At 32.0% G+C, this 23,579-nt stretch overlaps 1 protein-coding gene across 1 annotated transcript in view; it reads left to right on the top strand.

Moving 5' to 3' along the window:
* The window catches only part of LOC108909800 (methyltransferase-like protein 9), a 216,298-nt gene that overhangs the window by 30,458 nt on the left and 162,261 nt on the right, over window positions 1-23,579 (top strand). Inside the window, exon 2 of the mRNA XM_018714226.1 lies at window positions 19,406-19,596. Coding sequence (XP_018569742.1) covers window positions 19,406-19,596 — 191 coding nt within the window. The remainder of the gene's footprint in view (window positions 1-19,405; window positions 19,597-23,579) is intronic.

Genomic DNA, 23,579 nt, shown 5'->3' with positions numbered 1-23,579 from the left:
AAATTTAGACAGGACATAGCTAATACCATGCGAAACATAGCCTTAATGTTAAAAATGTTGTCACTGCCGTTCTTGGTGGTGAAAATTCGAAATATTTGGAATTATTCAATTTTCGTGGCAGAAAACATACACAGGTATTGAATTTCCGAAATCGAGAGAGTTGTACTAACCAAATTTAGACAGGACATAGCTAATACCATGCGAAACATAGCCTTAATGTTAAAAATGTTGTCACTGCCGTTCTTGGTGGTGAAAATTCGAAATATTTGGAATTATTCAATTTTCGTGGCAGAAAACATACACAGGTATTGAATTTCCGAAATCGAGAGAGTTGTACTAACCAAATTTGGACAGGACATAGCTAATACCATGCGAAACATCGCCTTAATGTTAAAAATGTTGTCACTGCCGTTCTTGGTGGTGAAAATTCGAAATATTTGGAATTAATCAATTTTCCTGGCTGAAAACATACAACGGTATTGAATTTTCGAAATCGAGAACCGTGAAGTTATTTATTTTAGTAAACATAAAATTTTCTACAAATTATAAATAAACATGATATTGAAATTATTAATATAAAGATTTAAAATATTATTTCCTTTCATCTTTATTTAAATGAAATGTGATAGGTGGTACCTAATAGACAAGAACCAGAAGAATTTCGTCAAATCGTGGTGCCTCAAGAGTATACGGACATCATTAACAGCAGCGAAAATACTAGTTTTTCCAGTCGATTACCTATTCACTTCTCTCCTATTATATTTTACACACATAATTGTATTGCCAGGGGAAATTTAATAAAGACATATCTTCCTCCGACATAATTTTTAACGGTCAATAATTACGATTTTAATAATTAGTAAATTAAATTTTTAATCTACACATAAATCGTTTCCCACTGGCATTCTTAGCAGGTTTTACGGCACAATTGATGTCTGTATCTTCTTCGCCGAAAAAATATCCGTAGGAATGCCCCACGAATACATTAATTATTCTGAACTTTAATCGGAACTAATTAATTACGGCAGACATCGGACACTTTAATTGTCATCTCGGTTGAACGCTGGCACTATAGATACGCGTTAATAACTGTACTCCTCATTGTTTGTCCGATGCCCGTTAATCAATGGCGGTGGTGGTGTAAGCAGGAAAAATAAATTCTCCTTTTTAGCCGCCTAGTTTATTCAACAACGTGTCAGATTTGATGCGACGTACGATAAAGCGTAATGAAGTAAGTAACGTGGAATTAATGTGTGGTTTTTGCACGAGAAAGCCGCGATTTTGGTGTGATTATTTTTTGAAAAAAGCGCTGCACGGAAAAGGTTGCTTGAAGCTGTCAACAATTTTTTCATTGACCTTGCCTAAAATGCTTCGCGCACGCTACATGGCACGTAAACATTATTTTATAATATTCAATATATACAAAATGTTATGAAAATATTTAAATATTAGGAAGTATAATATACAAGGGGTGCGTCCAAACTAAGCAGGATCTTTTAAAAATAAGAACAAAAATTTTTTTGGCAAAACTGATTTATTTTGTTCAAAATAGTGATTGCTACTCAATATTTTACATTTACGTCCTTTAATGGACAAATGCATTTTTCCGAAAAGGTAGCAGTCGCACGGTGCCAAATCAGGCGAGTACGAGGAGCGGTTTACAGTTAAAATGCGATTTTCACTCCAAAAATCATGCCACAAACGTCAACTTTCTTCTGGGCGATATTCTGGTGGAAACGTCAAGATAGAAATACAGGCACAAGTAATTGCCAATAGATGACCTTAGTAGAAATGTCTAATTTCTGGGAAGTCCTGTTTACTTATACAAGTAAATATTTAAATACCTAAGTATTTAACATACTTAATTATATTTAATTTTTTTATTTTCTATCGTTAAATTAATAAGTAGAAAAATTTAATGAATAGGTATCCCAGAATTCGTAGGCCAATGAGCTTTTAAACAATTAGTTGGTTTTGTGGCGTATCTAATTGTATTACAAATAAAAAAGATCTATTATATTAAAAAAATTAGTCATCTTCGAGTTGTCGCTATTTTATTTAAATTTAATTTAAACGCAGTTGAGTTAATATAAAACATCTCTGGAAGCCCCATAAAACGATTCACTAAGGAAAATTTTGGAATTCTTTCGTCAAAATTCCTTTTAAAATGCTGTATTATCATAAAAAGTCATTACCACAAACATTCTGATTATTATTTGGGATATAGTTCTATCTAAAAATATATAGGGTGTTCCATTAACACAAAAAAAACAAAAGTTAATTTCAACAGATTCAAATTATTTTATTTTTCTGGTTTCTAGTAACACCAGTAAGTAAGATACAAATATAGGCAAACGTATCAAATCTACCTCCTTGTCTTTTCTGCCCTAGAAAAAAAAACTGTAGAGAGAAAAGTTTCAGGAAATTTTCTTACGCTATAAAAAGCTATGAAAATATTATGTTACACTTTAAAAATCTTCATAAAACTTCGTAAGTCTGTATAAAAATATATTCTGGGGTATAAATAGAAAACAATCGTTGAGATGAAGGGGTTTCAAGTGATGGCGAATAAGGCTATAATAATAATAATAATCTTTATTTCTATAGATTTACCTACTGTAAATATAAGAAAAAGGCTATTGGTATACAGGGTGTGGCGTGTACCTATAATCTATAAAAATTAAACTACAGCTTCCTAACGATATTTGTAATAGAAAAGTCTTATACGAAAAAGTTCTATTTTTGCGTTTTTTTTTTCAATTATGGATCAAAATATTTTCTCTGGAACGGTCCTGTCCTTGTGCTGTACGATGAGTTACGTGCTGTACACCAGCCGCGTAAACAAATCGTCGTTGAAAGATAGAAAGATACTTCTCAATTTTTGGGTAATTTTTCAATGCAAAAGTACAAACGAAGAAAAATACGTATTTAAAAAAAACTGATATGTTCTTATTATAATAATTAATAGTAATTACTATCTTAAATGCATTGTTGTTACTGCAAGAGTTCGCAAACAAAACCACATCCGTAAGCATCTGTAGTTGCCAACTGCGTGCACTAAACAAACTCCATTAAAATATGGAACAAAATGAAATAAAACTTACCATTTCTAGAGAAAATGTTGAAATTGATCCCCATTAGCGCGGATACAGGCATGGCACCGACGCACCCAATTTTGGCGAATATTTTCCCAAATTCCAGGTATTCCCCTAATTGTGTCAGCAGCTTCAAGTATACGGTTTCGCAATTCTTCCACCGTAGCAATTGGAGTATTGTAAACCAATGACTTCAAGTGACTCCAAAGATAAAAGTCCATTGGAGTTAGATCGGGTGACCGAGGTGGCCACGGCACAGGACCAAAGCGTCCAATCCATCGCTGAGGAAACATTTCATTCAAAAGTGTCGTTACTTCTCGAGTACTGTGTGGAGGAGCCCCATCTTGAAGATAAAACATGCGTGCCCGAACTTGTAATGCCACATCGTCCAATAATTCAGGCAACCGGTTCTCCAAAAAGTCAGCATATGTTGGTCCATTTAGTCGTCCTTCAAAGAAATAGGGACCCACAAGTACATCGCCTATTATGCCAGCCCAAACATTTACCGAGAACCGATGTTGAAAATGAGTTTCCCTAATCGCGTGAGGATTTTCATCGGCCCATATGTGCATATTATGGAAATTCACTTCATCACGGGTAAATGTCGCCTCATCTGTTACACAAACATAAGCAGGAAAGTCTACTTGATTGGCACATTGCCGTAAAAACCATCTGCAAAAACGCATTCGTTGATCACAATCCGGGGGTAAAATCTGTTGAACTGGTTGCAGATGATAGGGGTGCAACAGCTGGCGCCTTAAGATGCGATGTACGGTATGAGATGAGGTTCCTACTTGCTGTGCGAGTCATCGAGTACTAATTGTGGGGTCTTCGCCAAGATTTTCCAACACTGCATCTTCAACATTAAGGTTCACTTGCTGACCAGGTCCTTCTCCTCGAGGAATAACACTTCCCGTATCTCGAAGGCCAGTGATGTGTCCATCGTTCCCGGTATAACCTAGTCGCCGCGAAGGCATTTTCTCCGGCTGCACCATACACTAACACCATATCGACACGTTCGGAAATAGTAAATGCATTGTTTTCTCGGTTCATTGTAAAACTAGTTTGTGCACAAACTATAAAATTAAGCAAAGTAAGAAATAAGAATCTCGTTTTTAATGTAATCGGCACGCTATTCTTATTTTTTACTTCTTTATAAAAATTACACTGTCACTATCGTGGAAATACAATTTTGTCTGGAATCTTTCACTTATTTAATAATTAAGTAAATAATGAATTCAATACAAATACAAAATTAGTTGACAGCACAAATATTTTGACAATGTTACCTTACCACTATTAGATTATACCGATTTAAAATATAAGGTAACATATGCAACCTTATCCTCCGATAAGGTTTTCTTTGAATAAATGAACTTTAATTTACAAAAAAAAATGCGAAGATAGAACTTTTTCGTATAGGACTTTTCTATTACAAATATCATCAGGAAGCTGTAGTTTAATTTTTATAGATTATACACGCCACACCCTGTATAGCTAAGGTTAGTAATAAAGATTATTATTCTTTCTTTTTTGTTTTTTTTAATCAATATCCAGATGTTTCTCAATCCTGAAATTGGTATCCGGCCATCCTTAATCGAAATCTCTATTGTAATTTTCCCAAAAACTCAATGGTGCAGCAAAAAATTTCAGAGGAGTTGATTGGTTTTTATTAGGTCCAGCTGTATATTTCTGTAGAGAACAAGGAAAACTTCAGTATGTGCCACTTTTTTTTATTGTTTGGAGGCTCGAGAAAGACTAAATGGATATAATGTTATGTGAAAAAGGAAATAAATATTTCTTTATTATTTTTTTAACCGCTGCAGCTATACAAATTATTACATTCAATATAACATAAAATAGTTATAAATAAAACCGAATGCGGCAACCGGCTTTTTGTCTTCAAACCGGCTTGACGTAAAACGGCGGTAACTTATGCATAACACCATCACATTAATTTCTTCGACGGCAATAAATTATAAAGACGTAATTAATATATGAGTATAATAAACTCACCAAAATAAATATGTGGCATGTTAAGGAATTTTTTTTATTAGAAATATATTTTAATTTCGTCTTAATTTTGTAATCAATTTGTGATATTACTGGAATTCTTTACAATTAAGAATGTTCTTGCCTTGCAGCATGTTAAATGAAATATAATGATTTTGTTAATTTGAAACTTGGCACCTTTACAATATCATGTTCTAAACAAAAAAAAAATATGTGTATTTATGTACAATAATATATTTTATAAACATTTATTTTTTTTAAATAAAAAAAATAAAAATACAGGATGTAACTGCTGTCTAATTCACATAGTAATGTAATGCAACAATCACCAACTTATACCATATGTTTAAGGAGGTTTATCTGATTTGGAATTGACCAACAAATATTCATAAAAAAATTAATATAAGCTTATTAATATGAAAAAAATCCTCCAAAAAAATTATGACTAGTTTGGATACCTAAGAGACGAGATATTAATAGGTACAATAATTTTTCACGATTTAGTACAGAGTCTTATGACAATGCAGATTTTCTTGGTCTTTCCACTTAGAATGCGCAGCAATTGGCAAACAGTTTTTAACAGCAACTTGTATAAATAGGAAACCGATATCTAAGGAACCGTATGACAGCTCGTAGAAATCGATTAGGTACTTGTAAGATACATAATTTATAATAATTCTCCTACAAACTGCTGTTGTTGATTAACTTAACGTCCACATGCGTGATAGCGGCAACGCCGCGGTTCTCGACGTAGCGTATTATTTGAAATTCGCAGGTGTGACATATGGTGTACATTTCAAGCTTAGGCATCCAAACAAAGCCAGCCAAGTGCAACGTTGCCAAATCTAAAGGCTTACTACTTTAGTCACTAGTGAATGTACAGAAACTCTCTTAGACGTACCTTTGTATCCGATAAACCTCCTTAAACCACATTATTACTCACTGTTCGTGTTTTTCATCTTTATTTTAGTAATGTTACAAAAGTTTTGCAACTATAACTATTTTTTTAGATATAAAGTTTGCTGAGAAATATTTATGTTCCTTTGTTATTCTGTACAAATGCTTTTATCTCAAGTATTATTAATTATATTAATCAAGTAAAGAAGACTTTATGTAACCCTAAATATTGCTGGGGACGAATTACGATGTTTTTATAAACCATTAAATATATTAAAAGGATTTATTAACTGTATTTTTTATTCCAATAAATATATCACAGCTTCCTAGCCTTATTTAATTAATTTAGTTTTTTAAAAACATTACAAAAAATAATCTGTTGTGGATAATTTATTGTTGATAACAATGTACAGGCTGGTCCATTTTCGATGGGAATTCAGGGTATTTCAGAAACTACTAAAGATATGACAAATCTGACACCACGTTCTCGAGCTCGATTTTCATGGCAAACTCGACTATCAGATCGGAAATTTGCTATCTTCATTTGTTTCTGAGTTACAGGGCGTTTCTCGTTATTGTGACACTTTTTAACATGTCTGTATCTCAGCTGTTAAATAAGTTATAGTTAAAGTAAAAACTGCTCAAGACTAATTCTTTGGCGTAGAATTGAATGCCAGTATTAGATTTTTAGTAGGTTTTAAGATTCCGGAGTTATGACCCAAAGTTATAATTTTTTAAATGGAAATCGTAGCTGCTTATGACCTAAAAAAATGGAGATTTTTTTTTGCTTTTCAGCAATATACCACATGCTATAGTTATTTCAAACACATCGAAAATAAGATAATACTGCGTACTATCTATAGAAAAGTTTTGTTTCACAATTTCTACATTTTTTTCTCAGTTATAGGCAAAAAAAGAGCCGCTCCGTCCATCTTCGCCATATAAACCTATGTTAAAATGAACAACTTTCAACAACAATATCTCAAATTCTAGATTAAAAAAAAATTCAAAAAAATATGACGCACAGAGGGAGCACTGGGTAATACGCTGTATAAATTTCAAGTACATCTGTGCATTTTAGTAAACCCGATATACCTCCTTAAAAGAGGTGCAAACTTGTGTTTTGTTATTATTTCAAGGAATGTTATTTTTAATTTCAAGCTCAACAGATGGAAACATCTTGAGTCAACTTTTGTTTTAAATGAATGTATATCATTCTAAATTACAGCTGTCAGGATTCCCTTAATGTATAACCTAAATAAAAAGACATAACTGGAAAGAGATTCGACTATTTCACTTTTGTGCAACCTTACATATACTCAACTTTTTCAATGTTTCAGAAGGTAGGCGGAAAGTTACAACATAAAATATTTATATCCTTCATGCGGTCTGTTAGAAATATCCTACTTTCATTATTTATGGTCCTGAAACCCACGCCGCTTCTTAGGGGTATCCCGCTTTCATTAAGATCCGTATCAAATGCTAATTAAAAGCGCATCACCATAATAAACGGATTTAAATGTGCTGCATACGCTTTCCACAAGAAGTGCCACCGCCACAAAAAACCACCGCTGGGCGAACCGAATAAGCCCGGGCCACAAAAACCGAATCCCTCGGTATTTTTATGGCGTTCACCACACCAGTCTGGAGGCGGCTGGTACAATTCCCGGCGTGCTTGGGCCGTTTCGAAAAACATCGCGCCGAGCACAGATTGTTTTGTCTTGGGAAGTTTAGTGGCACATATTGACGTTTAGCGATTCTTGTAAGGCGTACGTTTTTGTCCCTTTGTTAAGCCATCATAGCAGCCAGCGACGAGAACTATGCTGTTGCCCACCTGACCAGATGTTTGTTCGCGGTAGGCACCGAAAATGGAAAATCGGTAAACAAGGTAGTTTCAAACCATTTCAATATTTTAGCCGTCTTTCGAATAACTCTTTCACCATATCGACTAAAGAGGCGCAAAAATACACTAAATCTATGTACTCATGACTAGAGCTGTCATAAATGGCTGCGCATCAACATAAAAAGTGAACAATGATTATAAGATTTATGTCATTGCATCATTGTGAAACACTAGCCATCGGTTCCACAATGTGGATGGGATCCGTTATAGATCGCATCAGCAGGTATGTTTTTCACCCTTGTTTCAGCGAAACTTACAATTAGTCGCGGCGGTGATCTTAATCTGAAGAGAACGACCATTCGACATTTACTCGAGTTATATTAAATCTTAAATATTAAAAATTAAATCAAATTATATAAAACTAAAGATAATGCACTAGATGGATAGTAAATAATTAAAACTCAATCAGTAAATCATAAGTTATAAGAAATAAAAGATGCAATTTTGTAAAAAAAAATAATATAATTTAAAATGATCCGAACAAATGTCAAATTTAATAAACTTTTGAAAATTTAAACTATTAAATTTAAAGAATATAATTAGACCAGGCGGTATCTGTTTTAAAAAGGGTATACTTGGGTAAAACGCATATGATCGGAGATTTTTGCTTTAACGGCTTCTAAATAACATCAGAAATGATAATTTTTCTATGCAAATAAAAAAAACGTGGGCTTAATTTTTAATGCAATAAAGTATAAAAAAATAGCAAAAAAAAATCATTTTTTTCTTGGATTTCTCGGCGACAACTTAGCAACTATTAATTTTAGACAAAAGTGTAAGAGGAAAAAAAGTTTTGTAATTAAATTTTGATCAAGATAGAGTTAGTTGCAATTCGAAAAAATAATTATTGTTATTGCAAAAATCGGAAAATCATTTAAAAAATTGCAAAAAATGCTAGTTTATTTGTCAATTTATTTCAGACACTTGAATAATACCTAGGATCTTCATACTTTTCCCAATTAAACTTCTTAGTGCATAGAATCATCACACCAAAATTCATCCAATTCGGTTTGATAGTTTTTACATAATAATTGTTTAAACTTCTTATATTTTTTAAATTAATGAATTTTCAAAATCAAATTTCTAAAAATCTAAAACCTTTGAATACTTGAAAATTTCACCACAGAAAGAAGAGCTGTCAAGCTTTAAAATGATTTTTGAAAAATTCTAATCGGACGATTAGGTGAGCCGTGGTGACTGTTTAAACATTGTCGCAATTTTCACGCTTATAAACAATTGCAATAATTTAATGTTTTTTTCAATTTTTTATTTATTTTAAAATATGGTTTGAAAGTACTCGGAAAGACGAGTATTTAAAAAAAACCTGATGATCCGCCCATTATTTTATTTTATAAAAACAAAAATTTCAAATATTTATTTACATTATAGTATGTACTGAATTACATTATTGTTTATATTTTTTTAGGAAATTTTCAATTTTTGAAGTGGGAAGTAGCTATACATATAGAGTAAAAGTCAGAATTTTTATTTTAAAATTTGTATTAGGACATTATTTGAACAAAAGAAACAGATTTGTTTTATAAAAATGTTATGTAAAATAATAAAGTATTTTCGTGTTTTTTTAATTTATGAGCACCCTGTATATCTAATCTAAGATGTTTGTATGACCGTCTCATTTTTTCGAGGGACAGAACTTTTTATAAAGAGTGACATTTTTCGATAAAGTCAAAAACAAAAGAGTTTCTCCTCTTGTCAAATCCATCAGTGGACATACTGCATATACATTATTAATAAACTTTATTGTACTTAAATTCTCAAGTTTTTACTAAATTATTTTATTAAAAAAGTAAAAAAATAAATAAAAAAATCTTATTTTTTGCTTTCATTAAAAATGTTTATTCACGATTTTTGGCATAAAATTTTCCTTTTACATTCTTTAAATAAGCCATTTCGATGAGAAATTCAATTCTCTACAAATTTTTTTCTATGAACTATACCGAAATTTTGCTTCGTTTTTCAAGCTACAATTAAAAAACTGAAAGGGGTGCGTTTTCACCCGTATCTCCAATTTTCACCCTCTAATTTAATAATACTCCGCGGTTTTTTCATCTAAAATGACCCTTTGAACGATTCATGCAATAAAATTGCTTGAACGTCGTAGTTCCTTTTAACCCTGTTTTTTGGATATAATCAATAGCCTATTTATGGTGGTGACAATTTAATTTGTTGCTTTTTAATAAATAATGCGCACGCCTATGTATCTCGGCTCAGATCTGACAGCCCTACTCATGACTCTGGTACAGAACTTTTTTGTGTGTTATTTTTTAAGTTGTTTTTTTTTTCATTGATAATATTTGGATAGATATTTTTTCATATTTAGACAATTAATATAAGTGAAATATCCGACTGAAGCTATATTTTACGTACTTTTGAATATTAAATATTGGTAGATAACTACTAATTGGTTAATTATTATTTTTGCATATTATTTTAACAGTTTCATACCATATATGTTTGTTGATATTAAGCACAATTGAAACTAGTCACTTAAAATGCGTTAGTCGAGAAATTTGTGCCATTCTAGCGATACCTCGGACAATCACTTCAAAGACCGCGTCTACCAACCTACCTTTTTTATGCGGAATATATCAGTTGTTAACAACACATACTCCCATTTACGGCAAAGGCTCCGGTTTTAATTAAGTTTCCATTATTTATGCCGGTAATCGCGTCCAGATAGGCCTTAGTTAATAAAAATCATATTTCCAACAGTAGCAAGTGGGACAATAAACGATGAGGAATGCCATTAATTTGCCCGAGATCTCGACACTAATCACCGTCTGCAATTAAAAGAGCGGGAATCTGGAGATGGATACTGTTCCGACAGTGCCAGGTATACCGAGAAAACTATTTTCGTCTTCTAATTAAATTCATTTCTTAATTTGTAGGTGCTTTGATAGCAAGCCCGATGTCGCGCTAAGTGAAATATAGTCTTTAACTAATTATATTGTGGGAAAAACTACTCTGCGGACTAAAGTCCAATCCAGCATTGAATTGTATTGAAACCGGTCTGGTGATCTAGTTCTCTCAGTGTATTGCTCTGAAGATGTAGACTGGAATCGACAGCATCAGATAGACCGACTGTTTACATACCTGCCGACTGTCGATTTATTTGTTTAATATTCAAATTCGTCCGCTTTAAAATCGGTTAAACATGGTGTAAGGGGCCTAAGAATTTGTCCTCGCTGTTTGTGGTCCTAAAGTGGTGATAGTTTTGTTGTAGACGTATGCTTTTTTCAGTTTTCGTGCCATTAACGTGGATATATGTTTTTTGAAAGATTCCGATTTTTCTATGCGTGCTTTTCATACCAACGACATGAGTCAAAATGTGCCAAATTGTTAGGGATCTTTGAGATGCTACAAAATTTATCTTTGTAAAATTTTAATCATAAGTACGGATGGCTGTAAAGCATTCTGTAAACATAGAAGTACACTGTTAACTGAATTTGCCCTGATTTAAATATTAAAAAATTAATTAAAAATAGTAAGAACCTTTCCTGCAGCATTTCCAAATAAATTTAAGCAAGATTTTTCAATTACCTTAAATTGCAAACTTCTGGAAAGAGCGATGGGAATTAAGAAGGATTATTTTAATATTAGTAATGGAAATAAATTGCTCAAAGCACTTTTAGTTCTTTTTCTTTGCTACAAATTGGCCGGGTAATGAGAAATGTTTTAAATTAAAATTGCTTTAGCCCCATTGAGACGCATCAGAGATATACCGATTAATTTGATTTTCCAAATTCAGTTTTTTAGGTTCTCTTCGATTACTAATTTATCACGTTCTCTATCTCCTTTTCTAACTGTTACTTTGATTGCAATTGGATCATAATAAATGTTACTTTATACATTATATTTGTCTTCGGTGAATTTTTCTGTAAAACATGTCTCGAAATAAAACATTAAGTTCAGTGAAGCTACTCTGAACTTAACAATGTAATATTTAAAGTTAGTGGAGTGAAATTTCACTCACGTGGCACTCAATAATGTACTCACGTGGCACTCAATAGTAATTTCTGTCCACACCGGACTGAGTGAAATTTCCACTCTGTTAATATGAATACAATAGCAATTTTATCAGTGATCCTATTAAGGTAAAAACTGATGACTTTTAATAGACTGTAAAAAAAAATTCACTCAAATTTCACTCAATTTTACTCTATAATGTATCAATTTTTGTCCACACCCGATTGAGTTAAATTTTCACTCTATTAGTATGAGTACAGCTGAGTGAAACTATTGCATCAGAAATGAGTGAGTTTTATTCAAATCCGAGTTACTGCTAACTATCAATTGAGTGACTTTTGACTCCATTCTGAGTATATAGAACCAATTTAGAGTTGACTTTTTGTCTAATATGATTTAAATTTAACTATTATTGAGTCATTTTTTACTCAGACTTGGTTTTTAACTAACTAAATACTGAGTGCAAAAATAAATCACTCATAAATGTTTAATTAGGATATAAAGTGTTGAAATTAATTATACGCTATACAGCGTAATGATCAAATTAGGAGAGATATTGCAAAATTAATGGCTCAAATCTACTTTTTTTTTGATAGTATTATGTATGTTAATCCTTTAAGTTAAGAGATGAAAATCGGTATTTTGTAATAACTTTTTTGTAATTTAAACTAATGCAAAAAATTAAAGGGTCAAAAAAATTTCGAAATTTGCAAAATTTTTTTATCGCGCTATTAGAATTGCATGATAACCGTAACTCCTAAAAATTTCGACCGAAAGATCTAAAAACTAGAATCTTAGAGCTTCAAAATGCATTTTTTTAATTCCAGATACCTACGACCATTTTTCACCTAAATAAAGACTCAAAAATCACGGAAAAATTACGGAAGTTCTTTTGACCCTTTAATTTTTTGTATTAGTGTATTAAATTTGTATAATTTTTGGTGTATTTGAAATTAGGTCTACTAATGTGTACAATTTATTTAATAAATGCTTCCATAATATTAACATTTGGAGTGGTTTTGCACCCACTACCATCGCCCACTGTACCGAATTCATTGAATTTTTTTGGAGGTCCAAAATTTTTTAAGGGAATATCCTCGTATAAATCGATCGAAAAATCGATTTTTTTTCATTACACCAATCGAAAGTATTACAGGAATACACTGTATAACAGGAATACACTGTATAACAGGAATACACTGTTAAAATGTTAAAGCAATGATACAGGAGGTTGAAACGTGGCATAAATGAAGAGAAGAAAAAACGTACATTTTTCCTAAATCTCATGTACATTGTTATCAACAATAAATTATCCACAACAGATGATTTTTTGTAATGTTTTTAAAAAACTAGATTAATTAAAAAAATATTAGGAATCTGTGATGTATTTATTGGAATAAAAATACAGTTGATAAATCCTTTTAATATATTTAATGGTTTATAAAAGCATCGTAATCATTACCCATAAATATTTAGGGTTACATAAAGTTTTCTTTACTTGATTTATTAATCAATTAATTATATTTAATTAGTAATTCTTTGTACGGAATAACAAAGAAACATACTTAAATATTTCTCGGCAAACTTTATATCTAAAAAATTAGTTATAGTTGCAAAACTTTTGTAACATTACTAAAATAGAGATTAAAAACACGAACAGTGAGTAATAATGTAATTTCTATCACCGAACCTTCAAAATTGCATCCAACATTTTCTTTGACTTGGACGAGAGATGGGCGCGAGTGTCATTTCATTTCTTTAGAACTAAATTAACATAATTCTCGTTGTTTTACCAGTTCACATGATTTACGGATTTTAAATAAAGGATACAAATCTTCGCGAGGATAATACGATATATTTGCTATATATAATAATTATATTGTACATAGTTTACACACAATACATTTTTGAACGAGTACGCATCTTTACCCGAATTTGACGCGCAATATCTCCGATGTCCGAGGTCTGTAGGTTCGCAGTGTGTACAACTGCTAGTCAATTATTAGCGCTGTTGCCACATCTACATAATCTTTATGCGTTCATTAAATATAATTTAGAACTAAGTACTTAAATATGATATTTTTATGTTGTTAATTAGTCAATATGGATGCTATGTGCATATGAATAGATTTATTTGCTATATAGATAATGTTTATCGCAAATAATTTGAAAAGAATTGGCAGCGGGCTTTAGTCCCATAAGAAAATCATAGGACCCCCCTGCGCTCCTCACTTCCCTCGGACCCCGATATACCTCCTTAAGTAAACAAAATTGTACTGAGATAACTTGATCTAAATCTGTTTATTTTCAGTCAAGAAACCTGCAATTGACGTATGGTCCATTTATTTGCGGACACCCTGTATTATCGAGTACCATATATTTTCAATAACTGTGCGCCTAAAGTGGTCCAAGAATCATTTTTCTAAATGCATGACATGTTTAGAAAACACCTTCTACGGTCGTTTAGTGCTTACTTCGAATCATGCAAATGACATTACAGAACTTTACAGCCCGATGTACTTACGCGGAGAGGCTGTAAACATCGCGGGGCAGCCCGGCCGCGCGCGGCTAAAGTAATCACCCCATAATTCGATCCGTAATATTTCCTCCCTCGCATATTTCACGTGGAGAGTAGCAACAAGGCGCGACATTAATAGGTGCAAGTGGTGTAAGGAATGTCACTTCGCGCGGAGGCGGCGATGCACACGTAAGCCGGGCTCTCCGCCGGCGCAGGTAAGTGATGGATGGGCCCCAGGAGTCGCCTTCCATCATCCCAGTCCAATCAGCCAAATGCAAATTTCAGCCCGCCGTCACTCCGATCTCCTTATGCCTTTTTATCAACCGATTGGGACAGCGAGTTCGGATGTGTGTGTGTTCACGACGCACACACACGCGTCGAATACGATGCCTGATGCGTGGACAGGGCCGGACTGTTACCGCAAGGCCTCCCCATCTGATGCTTCTTTGTTCGGCGACGGGATATTTCATTATTTTCAAATGGTAGAAATCTTAACCTAAAACGAACATCCTCAATTTTTTTCTGAACCTGTGGGTATAAATCCTTAAAAATGGTACTTTTGAGTATGCAACCAATATTTTTGCATAACTTTAACTCATATTCATAGGAAGCTGACCAGGAAACCTGAAAACCTAACCTCAAATCCAAAATAATTAAGTTAAAAATCCAGAAACAATAGATTTTCTTCAAAAAAAGGATATGATTGCTTCAAAAAGACATTCTGCAATATATTGTTATGATATATAATTTTGTCAAAATTGTTGTGAAATAATATTTTTGCCAAAGTTGTGTCAATTCAAGAAAAATTTTATTTTATTAGCAATTACTTTAAATTATTCAATTTTTAATACATCTCTTTGTATTGCATTTTGCCTATCTTACAGGGCATAATCTCTTGTTTACTGACAGAAAATTCATCTCTAATTAAACATGGCTGTTCCTAATAATAAATTTGTTCGAGCTCATGGATTTTGTGAAGTTTTTAGAAATATGATTGTTTGGTTTGTATTTATTTTGAGTCAGGTAAGTTCTATAGTTTATTCTGCATCCTTTTTTGGTTTGATGCGATAGAAAAGTGTTATTTATAGGTTATAGCTATCTGTTTTGTTTATAGTGCACTTAATTTTTATTTTAGGTACCTGGTATTTGCTAGCTTGCGTTTTTCCTTGTTGGTAACCACGTAGATGTCCTGTATACCATTTATGGGGCCACTGGAAACCTCTGCTCACAACTGATAACGGAAATTTTTTCTTTGCTGGCAAATTTCTTTCTTGTGGTTTTGAGAACAAACAAACTTTTAACTTTTCTGGTAAGTTTAATTTTCTTAACTTGACTCTTTCTTGTACAAAATTAAATTTCTTGGATCTGCGTCTCTACTCTGCATTCTTCAAAAACCCAGACCATTTTTTTTCATCCTTTCTGGATTTTTCTGGTCCAAATTTTGCTTAAGGTCCCTTCACAGAATTTTCAGTCCTTGAATGTCCTTTTTTAACAACACTTTTCACTACACTACATAAATAATACATTTTTTACAAATGTCCTTTTATTTTAACATACAATTCTATCACTAATTATTAAAATATTCCTTATTTTGTTTTTTTTTATAGGTCATCTCCATGTACTTGTAAAGCCAACTTTAGTTTTGACATTTGTGAAAATTATAATTTAATTTGACAACTGATAAAAATTTTCATACTATGACTTAAGTTCCATTGATATATCTTCTATACAGTTACTCGTCTTCTCATGATATGTATACCAGATTCATCTATAGATTTTGGGCTTTTATTTGATATACGTCACTCTAGGTTTAAATTCTGTTTTCTCAATGTACTGAGTGTTAACAAGTGTCGATGTCATGCATTCTTTTGAAAAATTTATTTTGTACTTGTGAATTAAATTAAAATTATTTATTTTTATACTATGTGATATCCTTAATTGTTACTAGTTTTATATTCAGAATCTTTATATTAACAATTTTATACTATTTTGTTGTTGCTATAATAATAGTTAATTTTTATATATGATCCAAGATTCGGTCAGGTAATTTTTCATTCGTGATTCTTTGTGTACACTTCCAATTCGTTACAATATGTTTTATGATTTATAAATTTGAGGTTATGTTTTGGGTCTAGATTAATGATTTAGGAATATGTTTAATGTTTATGATTTTTTTTTGTTTGGCAGTCTTTAGTACATAATTTTCCTTTGTTTTTATTTTTAGATACCGAATATGTCAAACTTCGTATGATCGAGTTTGAGGCTAGAGATTACTCGGCCATTTTGAAAAAATTCTAGGCATATAATACATAACATAAATATAATGTTACAAATACATACTGAGGAAAGTAAATAATATGTCTTTGTGTAAATTATAGAAATCTCTCGGCATATCTTTAAATATTATTGGCGAACTTTAGATACATCAATAATAACTACATATATTGAACTTTGCCTAACTTTTACACACAGACATCCAGATTGTAGCTTACTATTTAAGACCTATTTTACTTATTGTTTTATTTACACTATATTGTGTTTTCAGTTCAAGTATAAACTAAAATTTTCCCTTGAAAATACGAGAAGAATGTTTTATTATACCTATTTTAAATTAGAAGTGAATTTTATAGAAGAAAATGTATTTCATTTATCTTAGATTCGTACATATTGTTTATTTAATAAGTGCTCATTGTTTTACATTTAATCCTGAGCCACCATCAGGGTTATTTTCAGCTTCTATGTATCGGTAAAGTACTTTTTACTTTATAAATAATTATAAATTTAACGCAGCTGTTTTTGTTCTACCTTATTTGTCATTCTAGAAATAAATCTTCCTTTAAATGTAGCTTCCTTGAGCCCGGTCCTGTACGTGGGTGACAATTCCTCGAGTTCTGAACAATACGCCTTGTTAGAGGACTTCTCCGTTAATTTATTGGAATTCTTCAAATGATAAAAGTTGGCTGTCGAATTTTTGTCCTAAATTTCGCGCCGCACATAAAAATGAGAAATTTAAAAAGTTTTGCGCTTTATTTGAATAAAATTAGAATATATATTAGGATTTCAAAGCGAAAAAATAACACACGCTTCCCCATATGCAAACACACGCACAAATATCTTTAGTGCGTTATATACTTTTTTCCGGCAGTTGTAGAATTTATTGTTTCAATAAGCGACAGAAAAAAAGCTTCACAAAGGAATCAATTTGAGTCACAATTTGTAATTCAAATGAAAAACTTTTTTCTTGGATCAAATTGTTTATTCCGTTTGTAAATACAAGGTTTAAAATATACTTATATATAAAACAAAAAACTGATTTTTTTCTTAATTATAATATACGTACAATACAGCGTCCGCCATGTATACCCTATAATTTTGAATATATAGTAATAGTCGAAGAATAAATTCTTAATATTTTTAAAAATCTAATGCTTATCATTATGAAATGTTGTAACTATTAGTACATTTGTCGGTTTTCCCTGGGTTGTGAAGAATGATTATTCATAGCTACCTTAAAACTCACAAAAAATACTTCACCTGTAAATATTTCTTATCCTTCTGACGGATATAGAAGACGTATGAATCGAAAACAATTACGCCTTATATACAACTGTGCAGCAATAAATTTGTTCCGGGTCAATTTTCAATTATAATTCAAGGAGCTTGATTTGCTGGCAGCTATACATTTAGCTTCCATGCTTAAATCGAACTATTGAAACATATAATTAAATGGGAGTTTTAAAAATTTTCGAGTCATCTTCTAGCCGCACTATTTTAATTACGGTACCATAAAACCACTAAGTGATGTTCTACTGTTTTTTCTTAAATATCATCGCCTCATTTAGCTTCGAGTTGCCAGAGCAGGTCAAAGACAAAAGTGTCTCGTTATAAAGTTCTTCGCGTTTATGGAACTAACCACAGAAGTAAAAAGTGGGATAGCTGTTTGTTTATTTGTTTATTTACCACAATTCCATTCACCGAGTCTAAAAACGTATTTGTCAGGCGTATTTTTAGATTTCAGAATGCTAAATTTAGAAGGAATAATGAAATTGAATACATGTAGCTTTAAAAATGTTGTACAAGTGTAGTAATTGTTTGAATTATTAGTTTACTAGGCAATCTTCACTTGACAACAAGTATTTGGTGTTGCTTCTAATGTTAAATAAAAACATTCTTATATTGTTCTTTCTTGAAATTAAAATAATATTATTTTTAGCCGCAACGTAGGCATTTCAGTTTTATTTAATAGTTATTCTACAACATCAAAACATTATTAAACATCAAATGGAAAATATATCTCAAAAACATGTTTGAAAAACCTACATCCAAACAAGATGACCAATTGATTAAATTAAAGTCTCCTATAACACTCCCTTAGTACCAGTATCCAGGTAACATCTATGGGGATAAATTATCTCAAAACTGTGAATGCTTTTTGTATATATTTAGACCTGTACGCCTATTTCTACATCGAAAGCATTTCTAAGTGTATTTTTCTCATTTTTGTTGCTAAATATTAGCTTTGCTGATTTCAAAGGGTTGAACAACAGACCATAAAACATATATTAATTAATTTAAGTTCATAAATTTGTGTATCATCTACGTTCATATGGATTTTAGAGTATCAAAGTAACTTGCGTACTGACTAGGGGTCCCGAGATAGAACCTTGGGGAGCTCCTTTGCATAAAAGTATCCTTTGCTCTATATTATTCTACAGCAGTAGGATGGTCTTCCAAACCAAATCAGTTAGCAGTTAATGAAATATATTTCCTTTTTGAAAAATTATAGTAAGAAATTGCCGTTCCGCAACATTTCTTTAATTTTGATTCTTCTAACATTTTTTGACTTGACCTGGGCGCGAGTTGGATACAATTTCCCTGAATCTTATTACACTTAGAATTATATTTATAATTTCTGAACCTTTATGTATATTTTACCGATTTTATTTTAAATCTAGACAAGGCCTCTTTATCTAAATATGTTTTCCTTTTCAGTGGTATCATTGTGACTTGGATCAAGTTCCCCCCTCACTGGCCTCGAAGTTTGTACAACTAGGGCCTGACCAAGACACGATAAACTTTTTAGAACAGTCGGAAAGGAAATCTGACTGGGTTCTCACGCAAATTTGGCATTCTTTGGTTAAAGCTCTCTTAGGATGGTTTATGACGCAAACATCAATAAATGGGTATGTACATAACACTTTTCTCAGTTTCTGTAGCGGATGGTCAGAAAAAATTGAATACAGGGTTCGACGGAATGTTATATTAGTTTACTAATCCGTCGTTCATATGCACTGATTTTTTTAATCTAATACTTATTACACTGTTCTGAAATTTATATCAGTTAATATGGTGCATTATCTAAACTTGTTGTTTGGTAGATTGTTTTTGTATTATCACAAATTTTCATTAGTTAAATTTTTTAAAAATTTCAATTATTGATCACTGTACTGTGACTGGGATTCTTTTTAGGCAGAAAGTAACATGGATTTATTAGTTTTTGATCGAGAATCTGTGGTTACGCGTTGTCCATGCCTTTTGCTGACACCCTGTACATAAAACCATGCGCGCAATTCTTCTAAAAATGCATCGCAACGGGGGTAACCACAGAAGTTAATTTTGCATTTTTCTTGTTATAATATGCGCCAAGTTCGGATGCTTTCATCACCTGTGCGTCAAAGCTGTTGACAGTTATTAATTGTCCCTCACTCTTCCAAAACGCGCAAGTGGTAAATTTGTTTTAGTCTCACAGTTTAATTATCGCTTCTTGCAGATAATTAACTGGCGGGGAATACCCCATGGGCGAAAAAGTATTAACCGATCTATAAATAGTGTAATTGATGATTGTTTTGTCATTTACCTGCTCATCTATGGTCAAAGTAATGCGGTTTCTTACTTCTTGTTAAATTCGTGTAAAAAGAACCAAAACAATTGAAATTGACGTCATCAGAACATACAATAGTACATAAAAACGAAGGATTAAACTAGCTCCTAGTTCATAAAAGTTAAGTAGATTCTTCAGATGTTGCAATTTTTTAGACATGCTTATTAATTCTTTTTATTTTGTTGCTGCTTAACCAGCTGGTTTTGCAATCATTATATGCTTGTTTAAAGATCAATGTTTCTGCGTTTGGGAGATTGAAAACAAGTAATGTTTGCAATAGTTTGCAAAATTTAGGTATGGCTTGTTTTTGGTTTCAATTAAGAACGTTTAAAATTTATTCTTTTTAGTTACTTACTTGTAATGGAAGTCATTCAATACCTGCCAAATGTTTTTGCAACTTTGTCAGGATGCCCTACAAGGTTCAATATTGGGGCTTATGCTACTTATTTTGTTCATTAACGATTTTGTGATTGACCTGTATTGTCCATCTCTCTTTTACACAGCTGATATAAAATTATATTAGAGTTAACTTTAATAGCTTTTTCGCTACAAAAATGGAGTGATAAATAGTAAAAAATTAATAAAATTGAATTTAATTAAGCTTCAAAATTGATTACCATTGGGCTATAGTCAACAATTGTTATTAAATCGTTTTGAATGTAGATTATTGTTAGAACGTAGTGCAAATTGTGATAATTTTATCTAAATATCCTTAGGTTTTTGAAAATATCAGTTTTTGAATGTCTACCAGACCATCCAGACGTTTTTGTTGAAGACATTTTCTGTTGATGACTATATTGGTGTATTATTATGTGGATTACTTTCATCGAAAATGTCGCAACGTCGGAGCTGAGCAATTAACATCCATCTGTTATGGCGGAATCATTAATTTGGGACATATGCTTATCATTAAACCGCTTTTTGTTAGTTTTGCCTCATAATTAAAGTAATAACGGTCGTCATTAACAGCATTCGGACAAACAAAATAAAATACGTGGATAATTGCTTGAAAAATAATTTTTGTTCATGACCAAATTAGTCAATAAATTAAGGAGAAATAAATTATTGATGTTAATTATAATTAAATTCGGCATCGGGAGATTCGATTAAGGACGGCTGTGTACCAATTTCAGGATTGGGAAACATCTGGGTGTTGCTTAAAAAAAAAAACAAAAAATTAAGAACCGCTAATAAAATCTGAAAAAGCGATTAAACGTAATTTTTCATAATTACGGTCTTCCGACGTTGCATCGCGAGACAGGTGCGTAGGTACAGAAAAATGTTGGGGGATTTAATAGGGTCGGACACAGAAAGCACAGTCATGAAAATTCCACCACTTTAGGAACAACTTTGTGAATTTTCGGTAGGGTCTTACTCTGCGAGCTTGATGGCATTGCCAACAGTGGCCAATAATAACGGCTAGTACTAGATTTACAGTTGAACGTCACATTTATCTAATCATTGTACAAAATCTTAGAGTTACAAATGGGCCTTCCGCTATAATTTTAATACCACATTACATAGTTTTACAGTATTTTTTACTGTAGTCCAATTAACTAAGCCTTTAAATCGAAATTTTGCCAACTTGGCTGAATTTTTGATATGAGTTAGTTTAAGGTATATTATAACAATAAGTGAGAGTAATTTTTTGTTCAACCCCCGGCCAAGGGTGGAAAAAGATAAAACAAAGGGCTTTTTCAAGATAACTCAAAAAGGGTAAGAGCTAGAAAAAAAAGTTTTTCATGAAAGTTGTAAAGCAGACAATTCTACATAAAAATGGCCTCTTAACTTTTTCTTGTACTATTACAATTAACAGAGTTAGGGAGGCTAGAAGTTAAGGGAAGATTTCAGAAATTTAAAAAAAATCATAACAAACAGAAAAATGATTGAATTTTGTAATTTTTTTTTTCAATCTGCTCTAAAATATGTAACTTTTCTTTTCAGAGAAATAGATATATTTTTTAATTTTTAATAAGAAAGTTATAACAAAAAATCAAATTTTTAATCGTTAATTTTAATGATTTAACAAAATTAAATTTCTGAAATCTTCCCTTAACTTCTAGCCTCCCTAACTCTGTTAATTTTAATAGTACAAGAAAAAGCTAAGAGACCATTTTTATGTAGAATTGTCTGCTTTACAACTTTCATGAAAAACTTTTTTTTCTAGCTCTTACCCTTTTTGAGTTATCTTGAAAAAGCCCTTTGTTTTATCATTTTCCACCCTTGGCCGGGGGTTGAACAAAAAATTACTCTCACTTATTGTTATAATATACCTTAAACTAACTCATATCAAAAATTCAGCCAAGTTGACAAAATTTCGATTTAAAGGCTTAGTTAATTGGACTACTGGTAACTCGTCCAATCGAGAACGTTCCCTTTGTGACTGATTACAGTTTTCCATTAATCAAAATGTATTTAAAACGCAATTATCGTAACCTTCCTCATTACCCGCCACTGTTGCAGAAGAGCGGACACGTCGCAGCGTTACCATAATAATTATCGAATAATAAGCTTTTTTCGGTAAGCTCCCACAGCCTAATGACTGTCGACTGGCCAACAAAAAAAAAACGTAATTATATAATTAGTTATGATCAGAATGACAGTCAGGTAAAAGTTAGACAAGCCTTTCTATTATAGTTGCTAATGAACAGGCACATTTCGGTGGAGTTATCCGCCATATTTAATCCCATTTCTTATGCCATGCTTCCACATTATTCCACATGACTGTTGATTCGTCTTTAATTACTACCAACATATGTTAATTGGCTTAGGAGGCCTAATTCCACTAGGGGAATTCATTTTTTTTTAAATTTTACTATTTATGGAAATCATGTAAGCACCTACAATCTATTCAAATTGATATTAATGTACCATAGAACGGATATTTTGGAAAAAAGTGCCACAATTTTGTTTTTGATAACACTTTCACAGAGCCACAGCTCATAAAAACACAAAAAAGTTATTGAAAGTCAATAATTCCTTTATTCTTCGCTAAAAAATACTCATATAAGGTGTCAAAACCGATACATAGGACGGGCAACATGAACATCCCCTGAGTAGACGTTTGAACGCTTTCTTCGTAGACTCCGTGATATTTGCTACTCGGCTCCCCGCTTGATGATATTAGAAACTGACGTTTTTTTTTACCTGTTCGCCTATATCGTGGTGGTAGATTTGATACTGCCTTTGTGACTTGGGGTATGCAAAATACAGTCTCAGGCGTCATGGAGCTACAGAAAACTTAACTTCATAATTCGAAAGTATAGCGAAAATTTGTATTTTCGT

This window comes from Anoplophora glabripennis, unplaced genomic scaffold (genome assembly GCF_000390285.2).
Source record: "Anoplophora glabripennis isolate ALB-LARVAE unplaced genomic scaffold, Agla_2.0 scaffold153, whole genome shotgun sequence".
Lineage (NCBI taxonomy): Eukaryota > Metazoa > Arthropoda > Insecta > Coleoptera > Cerambycidae > Anoplophora > Anoplophora glabripennis.
This window is presented reverse-complemented; position numbering and strand designations above follow the sequence as displayed.